Source organism: Polyodon spathula, chromosome 19 (assembly GCF_017654505.1).
Source record: "Polyodon spathula isolate WHYD16114869_AA chromosome 19, ASM1765450v1, whole genome shotgun sequence".
Taxonomy (NCBI): domain Eukaryota; kingdom Metazoa; phylum Chordata; class Actinopteri; order Acipenseriformes; family Polyodontidae; genus Polyodon; species Polyodon spathula.
Genome location: NC_054552.1, coordinates 32,434,522 through 32,453,456, shown reverse-complemented (window position 1 = coordinate 32,453,456; position 18,935 = coordinate 32,434,522). Strand labels below are relative to the sequence as shown.

At 41.1% G+C, this 18,935-nt stretch overlaps 1 protein-coding gene across 1 annotated transcript in view; it reads right to left on the bottom strand.

The window, feature by feature from the left end:
• The window catches only part of LOC121295070 (coronin-2B), a 45,257-nt gene extending 37,418 nt beyond the window's left edge, over window positions 1-7,839 (bottom strand). Inside the window, exons 1-2 of the mRNA XM_041219382.1 lie at window positions 7,751-7,839; window positions 7,451-7,601 (exon numbers count right to left, since the gene is read on the bottom strand). Coding sequence (XP_041075316.1) covers window positions 7,451-7,465 — 15 coding nt within the window. The 5' untranslated portion in view covers window positions 7,466-7,601; window positions 7,751-7,839. The remainder of the gene's footprint in view (window positions 1-7,450; window positions 7,602-7,750) is intronic.
• Window positions 7,840-18,935: the final 11,096 nt, after the last annotated feature.

Genomic DNA, 18,935 nt, shown 5'->3' with positions numbered 1-18,935 from the left:
CTGTTGATATAGTTTTAATGGAATATTTCCTGCACTGCAACCTTTGACCGTTGGACATTATAATGTATGAAACGGAAGTGTCAGGAGACGGCATGTGTTCTCAAAAACATCTGCTTCAACAAATATCTCCTTCTCAAATGGCTTTTAATAGATAACATAAATGACTTTTGCAGAACTACACTCAAAGGTCTTAATCTGTTCCTACAAATGTCCTCAGAGCATTCTGCTTAATATTTGTAAGTGATGCCAGTGTAGTTTGAGGGGAAAACATACTCTTACACTAACTTACATTTTCAGAGGACATGTGTTTTCTGTGAATTAATAACACATAAACTAACAATCAATGGGAAGCTTTCTCTTCAGAACAAAGAGATGTAAAAACACAAGATGGAATGAAAAACTAAATAAGTGGCATTCGAGCAAGTGCTAAGGCAAAGACGAATATCTGAAACTAGCAAGAAACTAAGCTGCAGGAAGCAGTTCTCGCTAGTTGTTAGCGCCGTTATTTACAATAATTGTATTCCTCTTGTGAAAGTTTGCCTTTGCCTTGATTCTCTAACTTTGCTGAATAAGAGCACCTAGCAGCACTAAGCAGTATAAAGTGTCAGAAGGACCTCTGATGAGGGACGTTCCTACACATGGTTAATGGCACAGGCAGCTGGAAAGACAGCACACTTCATTGGATTCATTCAAAGCACATGCCTCATAAACAGGAAAAGCATTTTAACTAACAGAATGAAAAGTCAGGGAAAGAATAGTGAAAGAACGATAACTGGGACAGATTTCTTTTCCCTTTTTTTACTGGGAGGATATTTATAACTGGCCCACTCCCCCCCCCCCCATTTTTGGTTTATAAAATAACTTATCCTCAAGCAGGACATTAATGTTATGAGCTGCTGCCGAGAGGTTTGTGTCCATCAGAGCTAATGAACACTGGGTGATAGAATTCAATCTGGTTGTGAAACACGCACCTCTAACACCTCACACACAAACCAAGCAGGGGACCAGACAGAGAGTGTAAACTGAAAAACAATACAAACCTCTGGCTGGATATTTTCAACAACCCTCTTTGGAGACGAAGTTTTTTTTTTATAGTCGCTGCTATAGAAATTGTAGGAGAGAATTAAAAAACTAAAACTGCTGTTCTACACTCTTGTATTTGTATTTCATATTGTGGAGAGGAGTATAGTGCACACAATGGATTTGTAAGCGTGTGGGCTGCAAAGAGGTACCAGCATTATCTGTGTTGTAATGCCTCTGGGTACAATCTGTGCCTCACAGCGCTTCTCTTTATCTGCTTCAGTTCCAGTCTGTCCCTGCAGTACAATGGCCCCTCTGCTGGAGGAACAGTGTGAGGTCATCACAGCCTTCAAACGTCTCATCTACAGAATGGATAACTTCCTTTTTCCTTCCCAAAAAAACACTTAATACAACCTTCACCCAGTGTGTAGCACACAGTAGCCAAAATGCCCAAAAAATCAATAAGGATTTGCATTTTTAAAAGCAGTTGACATCTGGGATAGAGAGAGAGAGAGAGAGAGAGAGAGAGAGAGAGAGAGAGAGAGAGAGAGAGAGAGAGAGAGAGAGAGAGAGAGAGATCCCACGTGTATTCAGGTTGTCAGTGGTAATGTAGAATAATTCATGTTAGAGATACCATGATTAAGTGTGTAATGACACATGAACATATTCAGCACCTTATTTAATTTGACCCTTCTGTAAGCTTACCATGTTCAATTTGCATGCCGATTTTGCATATCAATATTTTTTGCCTGCTTATAATTTGCATTTACCATAAGACACAATTACAAACCAAAGGTTTTAAGCGGCGGGAGAGGGGAGACACACCTTCACTTGTATTGCACAGCAATGAAGCATGGAACTCAGGTACTGTATACAAGAATATCCTAAATGTAAATTAAAATTGAGTTGTTTTCTCTTTCTTCAAACAAAAGCAAAGGCAACTATTGTTCCAGCGTCTGTCTCGGACACAAGAACAGATTGTATACGGCACAGTATACTAGTGGTTTAATTGTGCCTGGCTACAACGTGCTTGCAGTCATGAGATATGACGCTCATGAATAGCACCACACAGTCCAGCCTTAACAAGGGAGGAGTGTACAAAAGAACCCCGTCCAGTCTACCGCTGGACACTTCCTGCAATCAAGACAGGATGTAAAAGACATGCCAGAGGGGCCTGAGGACACTGGGTTAGAACTTGCTGGATGTGTAATTGTGTCATTTTATCTGTGTAAAAATACTGCAACTAATACCCCAGGCAGGGTCCTGTTTTAATGATTCAAATGACGCCAGGGTTTAGATCATCGGACCAAGTGAATGGACCCCACTGCCTGGAATAAAGCTGAAGCACATCTACAGCTGCAGCCAGTTGTGACGTATCTTCTGCTGTCACTCCCAAGAGCCCCCACCCCCCCAGTCCTGCCCCCCTTGCTAGTGACCCTTCTGCCCATCTTTGTGGAAGGTGACCCCTCTTTGTCTGTCTTTGTGTGTCTTTAACATGCCCGCTGGGTTAAGCTCCAGATTCTATTCTCTTGGGATATTGCTACAGAGACTAGCTGGAACAGTGTGTGCAATGACAACAGAAGTGTGTATGAGAGATGCATGTCAGCCTGGTCTCCAGGGAGAGCGGTTCAAATGATAAGTGCTTAAGGTCCTTTGTTTCTGGACAGGGCAGCAGGGGTCACTGGTTTGGGATGTGCAACGGTGGCACAGCAGAGGACTAAAACGAGCCTTCCTCAATGCAAAGGAGCTTGGCAAACATAGCCTTAAATGTGCAGTATCCGGCACAATGTAACATGCATTAATGGATAAAGACACTGAGAGTGCTTGGAATAGACCTCAGACTGAAAGTGGTTATGATGCTGTCAAAGCCACCTTCCCAATTCCCAATGGCAGTATGTAAGTTGATATTGATCTGTCATACCGAAGCTTAAAACGAGACATCAAACCACTGATCTTTAAGAGCAAACCTAATCACTAAAACATTATCGCAGTTACACACTCACATTAAAATACACGGTGCAAATAATAGCATAAAATGGTAAGGACTCTTTTAAGACAAGATTTTTTAAAGACTTATTTTAAGGTTCTTTTGAAACCTGATAATACATTTGTAACCATCTCTTAAGCAATCAAAAAGGTCTGTAAACTTGAAAGCTTGACTTAATTAACCAAAATGAATTTTAAAAACGCCCCTTAAGAAAACATGTCTATTAACAGCTCTGTTAACTATTCTGTGAACAGGACCCTATTTCTCATTTTAAAACTGCTTGTATTGTATCTTCTCCCAACCGAAATCTAGCCTAAGGGAAGATTGCAGATTTAGGCAAACCTTCCACAAAACATCTATATGAAGTTCCCGCTTCTCCGCTGAAATATCGCAGTCCGTTTTATTGTGGAGCTGAACAACATATATCATATAAAAGACTAGCATGGCATCAAAACCAGCTTCCTTGGCACCCTATGAAATATTTCTGCATTTTCCAGCTGGGTTTGAACACTGTGCTGAAGCTTTTCAGATCTGTGTTTAAAGTTCCTGCTTCACAGAAAGGCTCATTAATAAGGATATAAACCAATCTCCAAACTATGCCTGAAACATGTTTTTTTTTTTTTTTTTTTTTTATTAAAAGGAAGGACTGTTAACCCTTTAGCCTCTGGAAGTGTCTCTTTCCAATTCCTGTGGTGTGTGTCCCGTTGACCTGTCTCAGGAACGCTCTGTTTCTATACAGCACACACTTCTCCCTTTCAAAATCTCACTAAGTGATGCACGCTGTCGTTAACTTCCGCATAACTCGTAAATTTTGCAGATTCTTAGAATTGTGTCGTCGTTGCTGCTCAGGGTAAATGGAAGGAGGTTAGGGGTTAAAGGACGCTCTCTTCAAGAGAAGAATAAAGGCTTCGTGGAGCCAAGCGCTCCTCTGATCCCTCTGATTCGCAGGCTGTTGCTGGCGGTGATCTCTGCGGCAGCTGGCTCGGTCACGTAGCGAGCATGCTTGCTGCCAGGTCTCGCAACTTTAACACAGCAGCGCAAGAAGCAGCAGCCCTCTCTCAGTGTCCAGCCCCAGCCTGCTCGACAGGGTGAATTTCAAATCAGTTACATACATAGCCCTGGAATCTCAGCGAACAATAAATCACTGTTCTTCAGCCGTTGAATGGTACATTATCATTTAAAGCTGCAGCGTCTGTTTTAAAGGCAGGGTTTCTATAACTCTTACAATTTCTAGAAAAGCTGCGCCGTTTTTTCTCCGATGTTAAACTTGTTTTAATGCAGTATTGTATGCAGGAGATTTATATTTATAATGCACACTCCCAAAGTTTTTGTATTTAGTGGACCACCATCACAAAGCGCTTTACAAGATACGAGACTAGGGTGTGTGAACTATCCATCAGCAGCAGAGTCACTTACATGCTGGGATTTGAACCGGGAACCTGTAGAGTAAGAAATTACTGACATGTTCCATTTTCTATAGGATGCACTGTATAGCTCACCTGGAGGTCTGAGTTTACCTGTAAAAGCTGCAGCTTGCACGGCTCTTGTATTAAATTCAGTTATTATTTCCAATGCGTTAATTTCAATGTATTTATGTGCCCTGCAGTGCCTGTCTTTGTATACAGCGGATCCTATTCACAAAAGCGCAGCTCGCACTTTATTTATTTTCTGTCTGTAAATTTACTTAAAGAATTACAATTAGCTTTAAAAACAAGCACTTAAAATGCATCTAAACAACACTAGTACAAATTGAAAGACTGAATGGAACATTGTCATGGTAACGAAGCAGCTCTGAATTAAATGGGTGTGACCCGATTTCAAGATCCACATGAACTCTGACCCCAGGCCTAGAAGGTGAATGAGGATGACCTTGACGCCTCTGACTGTCATTACATTTATCTGATAAAGCATGAGTTGGCTTCCCTCCTTCCATGAGTTAACTGCATTGCGTTACCGCACCAGAAGGTCTCAAAATGTTTTTGAAGCTAAATTACATGTGTTGCCAGATGTCACATTGCTTTAAATGCTCCAGGTTTGGCTTTACACTGTTTGCATTTTAAATTTATAATAATTAAAAAAAAAAAACTGTCATTTTTAAACAGGGAAACAGATTGTAGGTAGGAATACAAAGATTTTATTCATTGATTTTCTGAACTAATTTCACCCGGAGAACTCCTTTGAAATTAAAGCATCTTTTTTTTCAACGAGTCTCGGGGGACACACAGAGATAGTAAACAGATGGCACCTCAAACATGGAGCACAAATCAAATCCCATTTAAAACAATTACGAGGCACTTGGATTTAGTGAGGTGTGTTGCCTGCAGCTTTGGTTCTTGCTGTGGGATACTAGAGCTGGACCAGTCCTGGACCTACAGGGTCCAGGCGTGACCCCTTCATTGCTAATTATCAAGTGATACCCAGTACTGTATTCTAATTGGATACAACAGATATAGGGAGAGCACATTTCTGATATTTGAACAATGACTTCTGTTTACTGTATAGGCGAGATTCTCAAAGCTATTTACTCCATGTCATAATTAGCGCTTTAGAACATGCATAATAAAATATACAAATCAGAAATAAAACACAGTGCAAAGTAGTTTTAAGTTTGTTTGTTTTAAAAATGCAGTTATGACAATGTGGTATAAATAGCTTCATGAATCTAGTGCTATGTGAATAATATAAACTATTTAAAAAAGAACTCTGCAAATTACCACACAGCTCAGCCCAACCTCAATAGCTAACCCATCTTCAATATGAAACAGACACTGCACTTGATATGCAGTACACTTGCTACAGTGTCTGCATATAAGATATGTGTGTTCCATATATTAGTATACAGTATATAGTATATTTTCTGAATGTTTTAAGTCAGACAGACACTGATTAGAACCTGCCATTCTAAAGAAAATAAAAAGAAATGGAATGCTTAAGAAAACAAGACCCACTCTTCAGATATAATTGCAGTTGTGGTTTTCTAGATGAAAAGCATATGTGTTGTGATTTGTCTGAGAATGAGTGCTGTCGCCCTGCCATTGTGTTCCCTGGACTTTAATAGTGTTTGCTGTTAGAATGGTGATGATGACGCTTCCATAAAGAAATACAAACTCTATCCTGACTTAACCCTGTGAAACCACACAAAATTAAGTTTCAACAGTTAGCAAGTAAGGTTTTTATATTCAGTGGAATGGACTTGATTGTTCTGCACAGGACGTCACTTCATAAGAGACTTTGAAACAGCAGATGAAAAGGAGCGCAGGGCTGTACGGGAGGTGAGGATGGTTCTAAAGGTCTGTGACACTGTGATCTCTGTCACATTAGCATGCTAGCTCCCTCTCACAGGGAACAGAAGCCCCAGCCCAGGGCAGTGCATGCTGACACACATGGTTCTTATTAATCCCGGACTGTGCTCGACGGACACAAACCAGCAGCCTTCAAGTGCATTCAAACACCTGCCCGGACAATTGCAGGTCAAACACGAACCAACCTGCATGCCTTCCAAGCAATCAGGACCACAGGCCTGGAGGAACGCGACAAAACAAAAGCCTGAAATGCAGAAGACAGTTAAGAGTCTGCATTTGCCTAGTCCTTGCTGGCACATCCTGGGTCTGGCCTCTAGGATTTTCTGTTTCTGTACACAGTGTTTTGATATCTGATAGGAATCATGGGGATCATTGGGTTTGTTCTTGTTTGCACACTGACTGTTCTAACCTTCATTATTCCTCCCTGCCTAAGTGGCTACTTCACTTTGCAATGGAACTACATTACTGCTATTGAATGCTAATGCAATTCACTTTTGTTTTCGACAAAGAGCTTGTTTTTCAAATCCCAGACCCCTCCCCTTTTTAATTAAAAAGACAAACTTAACACATGACCCCCTTCCGGGGTTTGTGATCTGCAGTGACTACCCCCACTGTCCACTGTTTACAGCTTGATTAGTGCTGGAAATCTACAGTACAGCATAATATAGGAAGTGATTGTTTTAATATAAAACAGCATAATATAGGAAGTCATTTTTTTTCGCAAAAAGTCACGCTAACATTATTGTAATGAGCTAAACAGTATCAAATAATTTTCTCACTGACGCAAAACAGGTACCCAGATTGACCAGCATCTAATAACACAGTTCTACTGTGCAAAACCCTCTATGACAGGGAATAAAAGTTTGTGAGTCATAGAAATAGCATGCCTTCTAAAGCAAGAGAGCCAGCAGCATCAGAGAAGATGTTAAGATAACAGCTGCAGCAGGATCAAAACACCACACAAATACAAAAGCTACTTTTGCTACTGTATCACCAGCAGCAAGCACCACACCTAACACAACCTGTAAGCTGCCTCCAACTCTGCCTCATGCACCACTCCACCCCCCCACCCCCCCATCCTTCCTGTCTAATGCAGTGCCGACAATTCAAAAACAACAAGCAAGAAGCCGCCGCTGCTTACCTTTGTGACAGTCATGCAGAGACACTGTGATGAGGCCGGCGTTCCCAGGGGCAGAGCACTCGAGTTGCGGAGGCGATTATAGCAGGCTTGCGAGGGCCTCTGAACCAAAGGAGTAAGCGCCTGGGCTGGGTGGCTGCTGCTGCAGGAGTTGCTGCAGTGAAATAATCAGCATCAATGTTACTACAGCGGGAAGAGAGAGAGCCAAAGCCAGGGCACCCCCCCCCCCCCCCACACACACACACACAGAAACACACACTCCTCCCCTCCCAATCAGATTACGCTGGTCTTAATGTAGCTTACTGATGGCAGAAATAGTGATGTCAGCATGCATGTATAATAGATGAAGCCTGGACTGAGGAAAGCAGGCTCTGGTAGGAGAAGGCAGGAAGAGGGGAGAGAGAGACAGAAGAAAAGGAAGAATGAAGGGGGGGGGGGGGGGTCCAACGGCTTATTTCCAAAGCTGACCAGTCAAGTAGAAGAAAGTGGTGAGCTGTCCTGCCTGTGGTTTTTTGTGTGGTCGCTGCATGTGTTTCTATTTCTGTCTGTTCCTTTGTTTATCAAGTGTGTATGAGTGGGAAGTGTGTGTATGTGTGTACATCTGTGTGTGTGTGTATGCGTGTGTGTTTATCAGTGTACATCTGTATGCGTGTGTGTTTCCATCTGCACACAGTGGGCGGGCACATCGAGGTGTGTGTGTACACTTGCTTGACTCCAGTTCTTGAACAGTATAGGAAAGCATGCCAGAAAGACCTTGCGAAGTATGCACACTGCAGCGGGTTACAAGAACAGCCCATCCTTTTCTCTTGTGTTTTCATCTTGCTCACCCGTTCCCTCTATATTTCTATATGCTTAGTGCTGTCCTGATGGGGCAGATTAAGATTTGCACATTTCAGTGGCCTGACTGTGATTCCTCCAAGTCTCACACTCAGTTCATAGTAATTAAAGCATTCATAATTACAGCGTGTGCCCACCAGCATTGAGGCAACTGTCTGGAAGATAACAGGAAGCTTGGCTGGAATGTTAATCTAACACTTCTGCAGCAATTTAAAGGTCTAAACTATTTACTTTTACAGGACAGAACTTTTCCTCTGAATCGGTAAGTAGAGAAGTTGAGGAATTCGGTGTGCAAAACTAAAAGAAACTAAACTCATATTGAAGATTTTTTCAAGTGTGCTAGTGTAAGCCACATGTGAATTTTTTGGGTCCCCCCCAGGCACAGATATAGCAGCTCTCAGGCTGCTTTGATGAGACACAACGGTGCAGAATGTTATAAAACAGATTCACACTGTGCTGTGGGGATTGTCAGTCTAGCTCCTTTTTAAAAAACAGTCTCCTTACATCCTTACAAGATGTAAAAGAATACCCATGACATTGCATGCGGTGAATGGCGTGGGTCCATACAAGCGTGGTTCAAACTTGCCGTTCTTGGCTGGGGACCCTAAATTGCCATTTATTCTGAGATAGTTCACCTCATCTCTCTTCAGTGACCCCTGCTGGTCACAGTGAGTCCAGGCAGAGATTTCCCAGGCTGGGTCCTTGCCTGAGTCCAGGGTTCAACAGTTTGGTACATCCGCTCTAAGGTTTGACGGGTAAAATGAGCAGGAACTGAGGCAGCCTGTTCATTTTCTGTCCTCCTGACTGGTAAGTGTGTGTGACGGCATTTGCATTAGGCATTTCTGATTGGGTAGAAAGTCAGGGATAAAACTGATGAGAAAATGTAAAAATAAAAAAACGATGTGGCGAACATCCTCCTGCATCCTCCAGTATTGCATCCTGTACACAACAAAATAGATTCCAGGGTCACAGTTATACATTTATAGTTATTCATTGGTATACTTTATTATACAACCACTCCCCACCCCAGATAAGTTTTTGGTCATCATATAAATCTGATATCAGTACAAGACATGTACTTACCACTCAACTGCGCAGGTTTTGAATTGAGTGGTAAGACGTTCCTCTTTGAGCCTGAAGGTTTGTAGTTCATGCCCAGCCCCTGCCTTTCTATTCAATCCAATGGGCTGAGATGCCAGCTCATTACAATTGGAAAATGAGGCAGGGTTCAGAAGGGTGGCCTGCCCTCACCTTCTTGTCCAGAAGAAAGAAAGGAAGAAAGAAAGAAATGAATAATGGAAAAAAAAAGGCTGTGGTGTTTTAAACCGTGCGTACCATGGAAAGCACTGCACAACCCATTATGCCACACAACACAGTCAGTGAACCTCCTCAGAGAGCTCCAGTCCCTGAAGAAGCCGTATCCCTGTGCAATCAAAATGAGAAACTTAAGACTCAGCGCTAATCCTGTTTCTTTCTCAAAGGGAATTATTTTCACTTGGAAACCTGAACATTGTTTTATTTGGGGGAAACGTAAACAATTAGCAAGGTCTGAACTCAGGACAGTATTCTAATGTAAACCCACTAGTTTTTCTAAAAGGCACTTCCATGCAAGTGCAGTGCAAGTCACACAATTCATGTAAACATTTACAGCTCACCTTTTGTTATTTATATAGAACATTACCATGAATATCAAACTATACTATTCATTACAGGAGGCCTCTTATCAAGTCGAGTCAATCATTATAACAGAAAAGAAAGGAGCATGCATTTTATTGCAGTATGCCACTCATCTCACTCATTTGGATGTTCTGATCCTTGGGATCTCTTCCATGTGCGTCTTTGTTTTAAACGCAGCTGTGAACAGAAGCAGACACATTCATGAACAGGTCCTGTATGTGGATTCAATCTCAATTCAACAGTTTAGTGCTGGTTCACCTGTTATTCATGGAACTTGCCAACACCTGGGCAGAATGATTTCCCTCAACCAATACTATACCAGTGAACAAAGAAACCCATACAGATGGGCTGCGCAGAGATATGTCCTCCAGTATAACTGAGAGTTTCTACACAGACCAGGGCAGAAGAGTGTTGAAATGAGCAGTCTTCTCCTCGGCTGCTCTTCTACAATAATACCTCTGCTCACAGTCGGGACTTTTCGTTCCTGTTCTTCGGACAATGGCCCTCTTTGTTTCATAAGGCTATTTTGGCTCATGACTCTGGTATCTCTTACGTTCTCTTTGGCCCGGAAAAACGTGTGCTGCTGCAGCAGATGCTGTTTTATTTTATTCTGCTTGTAGATTTTACACATCCAGGATTTTTTCAATTGTTCTATGCCCTTTGATTTTTTTTTTTTTTTTTTTTTTTTTTTTGCACTGTTTTGTTTTTGTACTGGAGCAAATTCTTAGAGAAAATCTAGCCCAGTATGTTTTACTTAAGTCATTTTTAAAGTAGACTTGTATTTAAAAGAATGCAATCTTGTTCAGTAGCGCGGGAGTTTTAAAGCCTATACACCACTGAATCTCACACCAATACACAAAGCATCTAGCACCACCCTCCGTTCTTCTTACAGAGTCTGGTACTGCCATTAAAGTTAACTTTTCGACTTCCTTTTTGCTTTAATAGCACACAGTGCCACTAGTGTTAATGATGTAACTGCAGTGTCTTTGACTGAGATTTTACCTTTCCTTGGTACACAGTGCAGCCGGTGGTCAAACGTAGTAACTGCATCAAGGATTTTAAAGCTAAATGTTAAATTCCTCCATACAGCACCCCCAGAGGAAACAGACAGACCGTTTGAATGCACCCTTTAGAGCAGGACACTTCACCCACTGAATTTCGAATTTCAAATAGTCTAAACATGGAATTGTAGCTTCCATACTATACCAGGGAGACAATTCTCTTAGTTTGGCTTTCAAAGTGAAAATGCATTTAGCCATTTTTAATAGGCAATGATAGACATTACATAAAATAGACAATATATTTCTCTTAAAAAAAGTCATATTATTGCTAATGATACTTAAATGCACAGAATTAGAAATATCAACACATTGACTTGAGAACTGGGTTTGCTTTAAAAAAAACTAGGTAGCTCTAAAAAAAAAAGTACCCCCCCAAAACTCTTGTGAACAATCAGTGATATTCCAGTAGCTGGAATATGACAGTGGTCCTGTCCTTGACACTAGAGGTTTAACCCATGCCTGTCTGCTTGGACTAGCAGGCACAGAGGGAGACACCGGCCATGGTTCTGTGCTCTGAGGATAAGGGCTTGCTGTTGTTGCTGCAGAATCGTCTTGTCTGATATACCAGGAGGAGTGGTTGGATGATAAAACTGAGTAATCAGTTCAGAGACACAAAATCTTTCAAGACATCTGCCCAAGTTGCCGGCTTTGAAAGTAAAAGAATATTTCTGCAATGCTGTTCTAGCTTGCGATAAATACAGAACAGGTGCAAGCACGAGCCAGAAGCTGTGCCATGAATATTCTCCAGAAGCTGTGCCATGAATATTCTCCAGAAACTGTGCCATGAATATTCTCAGCTGGGTATTCTCTGATCCCCAGCCTCCAGGCACTTGCCTGCCACTTTTCCTCGGCTCCAGTCACTTTTCAGACAATACTATGCAATCATGTGCACACACCTGTCCACGTGAGAGTTTTATATTAGGAAGCAGCAGATCTTCACAGCGACGTAACGGTGGGTTTGGAATTGACGTTCGCTGTGAGGAAAGCTGGCGCTCCGATCTAGAATAATACAGTTATTAGACATTGAATCGTGGGCAACAGCCCCATCCAGGGGTCTTCAAAGTGTACTGCATGCGGCTAAAAGCAAAACGGCATGCTAGTTTCAAGAAGAAAAAAACGTTGGATATAATTATTGTGCCAAGTACTAATTGATCATTAGTAATTTATAGTGGCAGTTTAATTTTAATCACAAATCTGTTCTGGTGTTTTACGGCTTTAGGCCTCGGGATTATATAGCAGTGCATGTGGCGAGGCGATGTCCGATCTGCTTTCCGACCGTGTCTCACCATCTGTCCTCCCGCTGCACCAGCTGGGTGTTTGTTGCTCCCGTCAGCCGGAGCTTTCCGAGCCGCTCACTGCTCCTCCTGCTGCCTCGGCCTCTCTCCAGAGCCTGCGCCTTGGGTGAGTCTGTCTCGGTGTCAATGACAGTGGCAGTCATTGTTTCTAATCCGAAAATAAATACCATGGCCCGCAAGTATCTCTGAGGTGACCGGTACTGTCCTCTAGCTCATCTTTCGTCACCCTTTCTCTGCTGTGGCTGCAGTCAAATTCCAGGGATGAAAATAAGGCTCCCATTTCATAGCAATTTGATCCATTCCTGGTTTTACTAAGAGTTTAATAAGACACACCTGAGCTTGTTACCTACACACTGTGGCTGATCAAGCTCGTATTAAAACACGTATTTGGTCGCAATATGGGTGGTCTGCAGCCGCAATTCACTTTGCAGGTATCCTTACATCAACCCCCAAAAAAGTGTATAGTAAATGCTGGCAACCTTGGTAAATCTAGAAAAATACATTTAGAAAAACCAACATCAGACCGCCCTGTTGTGGCAGCATCTGTTTCTGCATAAACCAGGAGTGCTTAGCTCAGACAGAAAGCATTGGTACTCTACAGTGTTTATTTATTTATTTATTTTTGTGGTTCATATGACTGGAAAATTGTGATTGTCTCAGATATTTCTAAAAGTAACAATGCAATATTATTATTATAACTACAACCAGTTCACTTTGGAAAGTGCTATCTACGGTTGGCGGTGCTGTGTAACTCGGCTTTGCCTCTTGTCGGACAGCAGCCCCAGGCGTGCGGATATTGAACCACATTTGAACACCCTGTTGTGCTTTTAATGTTTTATCAACCAGTACAACCTTTCTTTCAACGAGGTTCAGTGAAATCATTTGGTAGCAATCATTTTGACCACTCGGTGGCAGTGCAGGTTACAATTTAAATCAGTGTGCATATTATCTGCGCTAGCCTCCCACAAGCACCAGAACACAGTGTGTGTTTAGCTATCTCTATACCGCCACTTCTCTGTTTAATTTTCCCTGACGTTCATGCTGTTAGTGATGAAATGTTATTGCTTTGCTGTCTGAAGCAGAATTCCCAGCACTGTGGTCTGATGCGTTTATTTTATTATTATTATTATTTTTAAAACGATATGAACATAATTGTGATCTTTTATTTAACATCATATAATCAAAGACACTACAAAACGATATCGCAAAAGTCTACCGGAAGCCTTAATAGTAGCACAGTATTTCATGATTTTGAAATGCCACAATTTTTCAGTTTTGTCAGTTTTTCTTAAGTATACGGAAAACTATGTAACTCAATATGTGACAGTAACATTATTCAGCAGGTTTCATTCGACTTTATGAAGCAAGATTAGTTCCATCTATAGGGTGATGCAGAACGTTTGGCTATAGCTGTAAAGGATTTTAATAGAGAGCTTGTGTTGCGATGCAAGTGAACACACAGCTTCGTGGTTACGTGATCCACGGCCATGTGTTTGTTATAAAGCAACATTGTTTTATGAAGAAGAGAAGAGAAACAGATATTATGCTAAGCCTTTGTTAAGCCACGGTTTATATTTCATATTGGAAAGTTCTATGTCATCCTCACAAAGGTCAATTGAGCTGAAACCCTGCTTCTGCTCTTCCTGCTCTGTCTTCTTGGTAACCTGAAATCATTTGCCTTTGTGTTTGAACTGGAATTTCAGAAAAACAGACCTCAGCCCGTTCTGCTGTCTCACGCCCCACAGAATCTGCCCTAGAAATCGCAGCTACAGTGGAATTTTAATAGAGGGGATGGCTTACATTTCAAATTGAAAGTGACTGGTTGAGTGGGGAATGTTATATACATCTGAAACCTGAGGAAATCGAGTCCGGAGTTCTTATTTTGTATTTCACATTGCAAGAAAACCGATCCGCTAGTGTGAGGCCCAGCGTGTCTCACAACAGCTGAAGCGGCTGTGGTATTTTCAAACACACACACACATCCAAACCACACAAAAGCCCCTGACGACTGGAAAGTACATTAGGAATATGGAACTGTATGCAGCAGTGTGACTCTCATTTCGCCAAACCAAGAACACAGAGAAGCAACAGTGCTTGCATCAGGGAAAGAATTCAGCTGTCAGATAGCTGTCGCATTTTGTGTCCTTAATTGTCGCTTTTTAAATATTTTACGATAAAACTAGGATCAAAGTATAACCCTTTTAATAGAATCAGTTTACCCTGATGATAGAATGCAGTAGCTTTCAAGTGAAGATTTAAACACTGACAATACACGCTACACATGCTTCAATATATTTAAAAAGGGCCAAACAGGGATTGAAACATTTCTTTGACAGTTTTATTTATTTTGCGAAACTTTGCACGACTAGTTTGCTTAATACCCAGTAACCGCAGAGCAACACCATACCCCTGCTTCTCTAGTCGCAGGCTGCCAAAATCTTAAGCATAAACATTGCCTTCCATACTTTCCTGTTTTTCAGAGCCAAATCTGTCAACTTCGTGTCAGGTTTTTTTTTGGGAATTTGGAATTTTAAATGTATTCCACATGGAACTGCTCATGTTAGGTTTAGTGTGTTACATTGAATATATTGTGTGTGTGTGTGTGTCTATATATATATATATATATATATATATATATATATATATATATATATAGACACACACACACACACACTGTCTTATTTCTATCTGTTTAATAAATACAGAAATAAACATACTAATTGTTTTGGTAATATTTGCAGACGTTTCCTCCTTTCAGGAAATACATCTTCAATGAAAAGGTATTACTATGTACATGTCCATATATTGTGTGTCTTTTTAGTTTTAACTCGCTGAGGTCCGAGGGAGGAAAACGGTCATGGAGGCTGTCATAGACCTAGACATTCGAGGCACAGACAAGGATTTCTTGTCATTATTTGATGGAAGCGTTCATGTAAAAGTCATAACTAGGAATGTTTTTAATTAGCTTCAAAAGTTATTTAAAAAAGTGACACTTTTTAAAATTATGGAATGGATATATATATTTATTCTCCAAAAGTCCTGAAATGAAACACACCTGCATTAGGTTTTTCTTCTGGAGGAAATCTGCCCCACTGTCTTCATGCTTCAGCTATGAAGGAGGTACAGTATAATCAGTCTTCCTGCCACCACATTGTGGCTCATCAGTATTCTGGTTCTGATAGTCTACCTCTCTGGCTTGCCGTACTGTTAGGGAGGGAGGCTGTCAGACTGTCTGTCATCCCTAAAGCTTCTCAGGGGGGGAAAGCAGCTACGGAGCTCACTTAGAATCTTCAACTTTCTGTTCTTGAGGCAACATCTCTTCCGAAGCGAGTCCCAGTGTTTGGCACTTACTGGCTTTCAGTGCCATCTCACATTGTATTTACTAAAGAAAGACTGTTTCAAAAAGCATAGTCTAAGGCTTAAAAAAACAAAAACTTAAAGCATTGGAAACATGTGTGAGCATAATCCCTCAATGGAGAGGCTTCTTAAAGGTCTGTGTGTGTTTGTGATGCATGTCTCCCTGTGCCATGTTCATCTGGACGGATTTCAGGCGAGTTTGTTATTTCACACATCCCTTGTGGTTTCCTACTATTGGTATGTACTGATGCATTCTGTTACCTTTATAGTAATGATAAAACTACTCCATTAATGTAAGAAAATAGGTATTATCAGTGGCCTAAAGCAAAAGCTACCTGAGACAGAATTTTAAGATGATCATTGCTATCTCGCTCTCTCTCCTCTATATGAGAGGTTCACATATTGCTGTACTTTTTACCAGTCATTCATCTTTAACTTCACTAGATAGAAATGTATATCTACTGTATGAACAAACTGTTGTCTGCCATACTGTTATCAAAATAAATAGGTATGCTGTAAAAAGGAAAGTTTAAAAGGAATAGGAGTGTACAAACTGGAGGCAAAATTCTGACAAGGGTGCTTAGGAGGCCAAGAATCCCTCCCTGGGACTCCCACAAGCACAGGTAAGATTTTCCAGCGGTTGCAGTTTTACAGCAGCCGATGGGGCCCACACATGGCTGGGATGGGATGATGGAGCCAGGCAGACATGTGTGACCTGCAGCCTGGTGTCTGCTGGGGCTGCTGCGTGACTCCCTGCCAGCAGACTCTCCCTGAGACCACACTGCCTCACGCTCGCCAAGCACAGCAGTACAGCCTGGAAAACAGCAGTGTTCTGTTTAGCAAAATAGACTCCGCGCTAATTGAGTTTCTTAATGAACTGTGCTCATAACCCTGTGCGCAATCCCAAAGGGGGGAATTAAGAATATTTCACATGTTTTTCACTTTCTCGTAAGACTTCAAAGAAAACGGTTTCATAGGAGTGGAAGGATCATTGAAGGATTTGAAAGGCTTTTACAAGCGTTTTTATTATGAAAGAGTAAGAGGATGGATTCATTACAGTTACAAAACTCTCCAAGCCGTTAGAAATGCTTCTTGGATTACCCAGCAAGCCTCGCTCGGTTTAGATGGGTATTGCACCCACAGGAAACATGATTGCATGAACCGGGTCTGGAATGCGATGCAAACAGTAAATCACACTTCAGCATCTGCAGTAGTAGTAATAATATGTATTTACGTTGAATTACACCTTGTCAGCAAGCAGCTGTGTGGCATAAATAAGCCCTAAATCAGCCAGTTACTATTTATGTATTTATTAATTTATTTATTTCTTAGCAGACACCCTTATCCAGGGTGACTTACAATTGTTACAAAATATCAAAGTATTGCATTAGAAAATATCACATTACAGAATATCATAATACAGATAAGAGCAGTTCTGAAAGCACAATCAGATTACATTTAAGTAAGAGCAAAATAACTCGGAGCAGTTATAACTTGTAGTAAATATTTGCTTATATGAGTAGTCCAGTAATAATGTGTAGTAAGTATGATAAATGGATGAGAGTTATTTAAAATAAGTGGAAATGCAAAAAAACATGAGTATAGTTACCTATAAAAGTAAAATCAGACACAAGATACAGTTATAGTTAGGAGCAGTAGTTGAATCTGGCAAGGTATGGAGCAGTTCAGTGCGGTGTAAGCTTTTGCAAGAACTGGTACAATTAGGTGCCATATAGTCCAGTATAGTTGAGAGTTGTTTACAGACGCTGTCTGAACAGGGGTGTCTTGAGGAGGCGCCAGAAGGTGGTCAGGGACTAAGCAGTCCTGATATCCGTGGGCAAGTCGTTCTACCACCGAGGGGCAAGGTAATGATGTTATTCTTTGGTTACTTTTCCAGTTTTTTATTATTTATTTAATCGAACATTGTTTATAAGACGGTCGATCGTGTTCTTAAATCTTAAACTCTTGAGCTGTTTAAAGTTTTGTGGGATTCAAAGCTAGTCACGAAACTGTACTAGACTGATAACATTCGCGTTCTTAAACTCTGTGAGTTAAAGATTTCTGAATAGGACTGTAAGGGAAGTGTAAGGTTAGAGAGTGTTTTGAAAAATAAGATCAAAGCCTCTTATGAAACATCCTGCAAAGGTTTTATGACTAGTTTGAGATAGACTTGTAGTGCCCTCACTCTATTGTATATTAGTATTACCATGCTGCCTCTGTGACCTTCTTGAAAACCAGATGTTGTATCACACAAGACAAACAAATAATCAAATACCTCAGCTTGACATGAGGGATTCTTAAAGAGCATTGGTGGTAAAAGTTGACTTTGTGATTTCAGTGGCCTGACAATGGCCGTGATCCACCTGCATCAACTCACATATGGGCCAGATTCTCAAAAGCTATTTACTCCAAAGTGTCGTTACAGCATTTTTTTCTTAAGAGGAACAACCGCAATAAACACAATTCTTAAGCAAATAAGAAAAGCACTATAAGGCAATTTACAAGCACCTACACCTGGGTCTTTTACTTGTACTTCGGAAACTTTATTGGGTGTGTATTTTTTTTTGAAAAAACTGCTAATGACAATTTGGAGTCAAGAGCATTGAGAAAGTTCATCGTTTGGCACTGCAATGAAAACAGCATATGAGGTTTTCCTGCCACACGAGTTTCTTTTCTACACACTGCAAAGCAATCCTTACAAATCACACAGCGGATTAGACTCATTCCAGACCCCGCTAGCACACTGAGATCAGACTGGCATGTTTACCCCGCTAGCACACTGAGATCAGACTGGCATGTTTACCCCGCTAGCACACTGAGATCAGACTGGCATCTCTGCTCCTGAGTTCAGGACAGACGGAGGGCCTGGTCTGCTCTCAAGTGTACCTTGAGCGACTGGAAAATGATGAGATGTGCTTTAAACTGCACTTGCTTACAAGCTGGGTCCCAGGTCTGCAAGTAAAGCCTTTAGCCACGGAATTGCTATGAGGCTGCTGTGAAAGAAGCATTCAGCCTAAAACAGTTTCATGAATATCAAACTGTATTTTATTCATAAAATTAATTTTGTGAATAGGACCCCAATGCTTCAAAGGGTGTTTTTCTAGGAAATCCAGTTTTGTTCAATAGCTTTGTTTTTATTATTTATATTCCATAAATAGACAGATAATGGTACTGTGTTATGCCTGCTTGCCTGCTCATTGAACGCACTGCAGTTATAAAACAAATTGCTGGCAGCTTGTTGTACACCTTTAGAAAACACAA